Raw genomic sequence first — 4,756 nt, 5'->3', positions numbered from 1 at the left:
ACCAATTGGTCAAAAATAATGACCCATTTTAGAGCTAGAGAAATATGAAAAAAAAAACATATCACCATTTAAGAGCTTTTATGATGAAAACAAACATCTTGATATTAAAGATTACATGTTAAATGTTTTAAAAACTATAAATAAATCTGATTGTGAAAACTATTTAGGTGTAATTTTAATGACTAAGAATGACATAAATTCGAAGCTTTTTGGATCAAAGTACTTTCAAGCGAAAGAGGTATTTTAGTGGGTTGTTGATTACATCAATGAGTATAGGGAGGCTCAATTAAAAAATAGTTCCTAATACAGAGGCACATTACTCAGCTGTTGAGGAATAATGGAAGCCATCCCTACGAGGAAAGATGAATTTAAATGTTGGTGTAGCTATGGATATTGAAAGCGACAAAGTTAGTGTTGGAATAGTGGTTATTGTTAGAGTCTCACATTGATAATGAATGGAAACTAAATATCGTACATAAGATGCATGAGCTACTCCTCTCATTGTCAATTGATTTTGAGATAGAACCTCATGCATCTTACAATTCTAACATCATATCAGAGCAAAAACAAAAAACTTTTAACGAATATTCGATCCAAAAACAAAAAGCAGATCGAGAAAAAAAAAGTGTAGCCAAGAAAAACAGCCGCAAAAAATCCAAAGAAACCGGTCCAAAAAAGTAGAGCTAAAAAAAGAGTCACTTGTGATTTGGAGATAGTAAGCCAAAAAGAGTCATTTGTGATTGAGCTGTTCAAGATTGGTGAGCAAAAAACATCTACCTTCTTGAGGAGGGATGTTAAAGAGTCTCACATTGCTAACATGTTGAAAGATAATAAAATATATAAGATCCACGGACTACTCCTTTCATTACCAGTTGAATTTTGAGATATAAATCTATACATTGTACAAAGTCTAATATGGTATCAGAGCCAACCTAAACTCTAACAAATATTTGATCAAAATTTAAAAATCGATCCAAAAAAGACGAGCCAAAAGAACAAATTTTGATTTAGAGATAGTGAGCTAAAAAGAGCTGATGTGAGTCAAAAGATCCACTTGTGATCGAACTGTACAAGATTGGTGAGCAAAAAATAACTTGCATCTTGAGGAAGATGTTAGTGAATCTCACATTTTTTATATAAGATATATGAACTATTCCTCACATTGCTATTGATTTTGAGATAGAATTTCATACAACTTATTATACACACAGTTTTAGATGATACTGGAGGATATGCTAGCTAAGTTCTTTGGAGCTTAAATTCGATCTTGGCTGAAGCTATAACATTGAAGCAAACCTTACCATGATGCCAAGCTGCCAAGCTCCCAATTATGTTGGTGGAAATCGATTCCCAGGTGGTAGCAAGAAAAGTAAATTTACTATTTTTAGATTCATGTGCACTATCTGATGTAATTGATAGCATTAGAAGTTGATGTGCACTATTTTAGGGCGTGATAAGGAATCGATATGGAATGATAATATTCCTACTTTGTTATATTGTAACAAGAAAAAAATACTATTAATAAAATAACAGCATAATCATGTTCTAAACACTTTGATTAGAATTGACTACTGAAAAATTAACTAAATCTAGAGAACATTAATCTATCATATCAAACTCGCCTACTTGATGAGCTATTTTAAAAACTTTTTTTTTTTGAGTGCTTCCGTTTTATTTATTTCAACTTCTAAAAATAATGTCTGTTCGATGAAGTTAAAGTGAAAAATATAATTTGGCTAATTGGCTCTGACGCGTCCCTAGATGCGTTGAAAGGGAAAGCCATGATTGATTATTGATCGGACATATAAACTGATCCCAACAATTTTAACTATCTTTCTAAAATGTATCAATATATATATATATATATTTGTTTTTTGAGAAATATTATTATTATTATTTATTGATCAAACATAAAAACTCCAAACTGATTTATTTGTAAAAAAAAAATCCAATAAATAAAGAATAGAAAGAGCTAATCCAAAATTTAATAATAGAATAGAAACAGAAATATTTTCTGTTTTGGATTCGTAAAATGTAAACTCCCTTTTATTTATTTAACCTAGAAAAGGAACGACAACACACTCGACATTTGAAAACAGAAAAAGAAAAAAGAAAAAGCGCAATGCTTAAAAGTGGCTCAACTGGGCAGCCAAGAAAGAAAAACCCAATAATTGGCACTTAAAATCAGCCCCTACCTTGCGGTCCCCTTTCTGATTGATCTGATAATCACGCGCTATGGATAAGTGTGATGAGAATGTGGGACCACTTTTTTATTCATTTTTTTGTTTATAAAAATTATCATTTTTTATTTTTCTTTCACTTTTTCTTCTCTCTCTAATAAAAATAGCCTTTCACGTGTGTTTGTCAACCTAAGAGATGGTTGTCGGTCAAACTGGTTTCCCACAAGGCAAAATTATTATAGGATGGATGGAATGGAGTAATAATAATAATAATAATAATAATAATAATAATAATTACAAAAAAATCAAAATAAATTATTTACTTATATTTTACATATATGAAAAAAAAAAGTCATGAAAAGGAATGGCACTGTTGGGTCTGCGTTCGTAATGTTTGACAGATCGAATTTATTATCTCTATAAAGACTCTTTCTGCTTCCTTCAGTTCAAACCCATTTGTGATTATTGTACTCGTCTTCTTTTGCTCCTTTTCCTTTTTCTCTCTCTTTCGTTCCTTTTGCTTTCTTTCCCAGTATGGAGCTGGGTTTGAGTTTAGGAGACCCTCCCAAACCCTTTGGGTTCATAGAAAAGCACCACCGTGACCGTGGCCGTGACCGTGACCGTGACCGAGAACGAGACCACTCAAATAACGACAACGCTTCTCCCTTTTGCATGGACTTATCAATCGGCCCACTACGCTCTAGAGCTGAAGATCGAAATGGAAGAGAACAAGAACTAAATAACAAAGAACAGGAGAGAAGAAGAGACGATGTTTCACATATTGAGGGTACTGGTACTGGTACCGTGTCATCATCAGAACCGCCGGTTCAGCTCGACCTTCTGCCCCACACTCCGGTTCCTCGCACCCATGGCGGTAGCGGCTTCCCTTGGTCCGCTTCCATTGAAAATCAGGGTAAGAATATGAAAACCCTTATTCTTATTGTTATTACTATTATTTTTTTTTTTAATATTAACGTTTTATCTGTTCATTTTTCAAGAGGGCGGTAGTTCTGGTTGTGGAATATTGGAACTGAATAGGGTTTCGAAAGTAGTGGTCCGCACCTCTGCAGCGGAGGAAGCGGACGAAACGACAGTGCTTTCGTCGTCACCGAACTCAAACAGTGGTGGAACGTCGTCGTTTCACATGGATATAGGGTTGTACAACTACAGGGGTAGTGGAGGTAATAATAAGAGGGACCAGTACTCGGAGGGTGAAGCAGAGAGATCTTCCCCTAGAGCCAGTGACGATGATGACGTCAACGGTAACAACAGGAAGAAACTCAGGCTCTCCAAAGACCAGTCTGCTTTTCTTGAAGAAAGTTTCAAAGAACACAATACCCTCAACCCAGTAAGTTCCAAGTCAAAAGACCCAAATACCCTTTGGTCAAATCATTTTACTGATTTTTTTTTTTTATTATTTTATTTCAGAAGCAAAAACAAGCACTTGCTAAGCAACTCAACCTTCGACCTCGCCAAGTCGAAGTTTGGTTTCAGAATCGTAGAGCGAGGTATATATGTCTCTTCTTATGTAATTATAAGACTTATTTTTAAAAAGATGCCATTTTTTTCTTATTTGGAATAATTATAGGACGAAGTTGAAGCAAACAGAGGTTGATTGCGAGTACTTAAAGAGGTGTTGTGAGACTTTGACCGAAGAGAACAGAAGGCTTCACAAAGAGCTTCAAGAGCTCAGAGCTTTGAAGACTTCAAACCCTTTCTACATGCAACTCCCAGCCACTACACTCACCATGTGCCCCTCTTGTGAGCGAGTGGCCACCACGACCACCACTACCAACACAGTTACTAACCCCAACACCAATCCTACCAGTAACAACAACAACAACAGTGAATCACCATCGTCAAAAGCAGCTGGTTTTCCAATCAACAGGCCCAAGTTCTACCCATTTCCTCAGACCCAAGCTCAGGCCCAGTCCCAAGCCCAAACATATACTCACCACCAGTCCTCGGCGGCTTCATGAGCCCCAATTAGGACCATGGATGTAACGTTGGACGTTTTGCTTTCGAAAGGAGTGGGTTTTTTATGTGTACATAGACAAAGTAAAAGATTTCGGATAATGATAAAATAGGTTTGTTTGATTAAAGAAGTTGTTTTAATTCTTGTTCTGGGGATATTTCAACCTTTGAAAAAGATAGAAAGAAAGAGAAGGGATCTCCTATCTTAGTCGCTGAATTTTGTTGTGATAGAGCGAGAATCAGAGAGAGGAAAAGAAAAAAAAACATATATTTGTGTTAAATTTATTTATTTCTTTATTATTGTAATATCTGATTACCCCTACTTTTTTACTGGGAAAAAAAGAAAATAGAAGGAAAAATTGTTTTGCCGTTTGAAAATATTTGTTGTTTTAATAATAATGATATATTATGTATGAAAAAAATAATAATGCTATATTGAGTGAATTGAATGTTGGTGTATGTTAATTCTACAATTGATATTAATGGTTGGTGGCTTTAATTTTGAACTTGTTTTTCCGAGGGAAGGGTTAATTGGTTTGGCATTGGCCGTGGTTTAAGGCATGGTTGAGAGAGAAAGAGAGAGTTGGGGGTGACTTTATTAT

General features: G+C 35.1%; 1 protein-coding gene across 1 annotated transcript; it reads left to right on the top strand.

The window, feature by feature from the left end:
* The first annotated feature begins 2,323 nt into the window (after window positions 1-2,323).
* LOC115725296 (homeobox-leucine zipper protein HOX11) lies at window positions 2,324-4,532 on the top strand. Its single transcript, XM_030654760.2, has 4 exons — window positions 2,324-3,093; window positions 3,179-3,528; window positions 3,609-3,688; window positions 3,769-4,532. Exons 1-4 carry the CDS (start codon window positions 2,715-2,717, stop codon window positions 4,157-4,159), a joined length of 1,200 nt encoding a protein of 399 aa, XP_030510620.1. The 5' UTR covers window positions 2,324-2,714; the 3' UTR covers window positions 4,160-4,532.
* Window positions 4,533-4,756: the final 224 nt, after the last annotated feature.

This window comes from Cannabis sativa, chromosome 6 (assembly GCF_029168945.1).
Source record: "Cannabis sativa cultivar Pink pepper isolate KNU-18-1 chromosome 6, ASM2916894v1, whole genome shotgun sequence".
Classification (NCBI taxonomy): Eukaryota; Viridiplantae; Streptophyta; class Magnoliopsida; order Rosales; family Cannabaceae; genus Cannabis; species Cannabis sativa.
The sequence above is the reverse complement of the archived record's forward strand: the minus strand, read 5'-3'. Positions and strand labels throughout refer to the sequence as shown.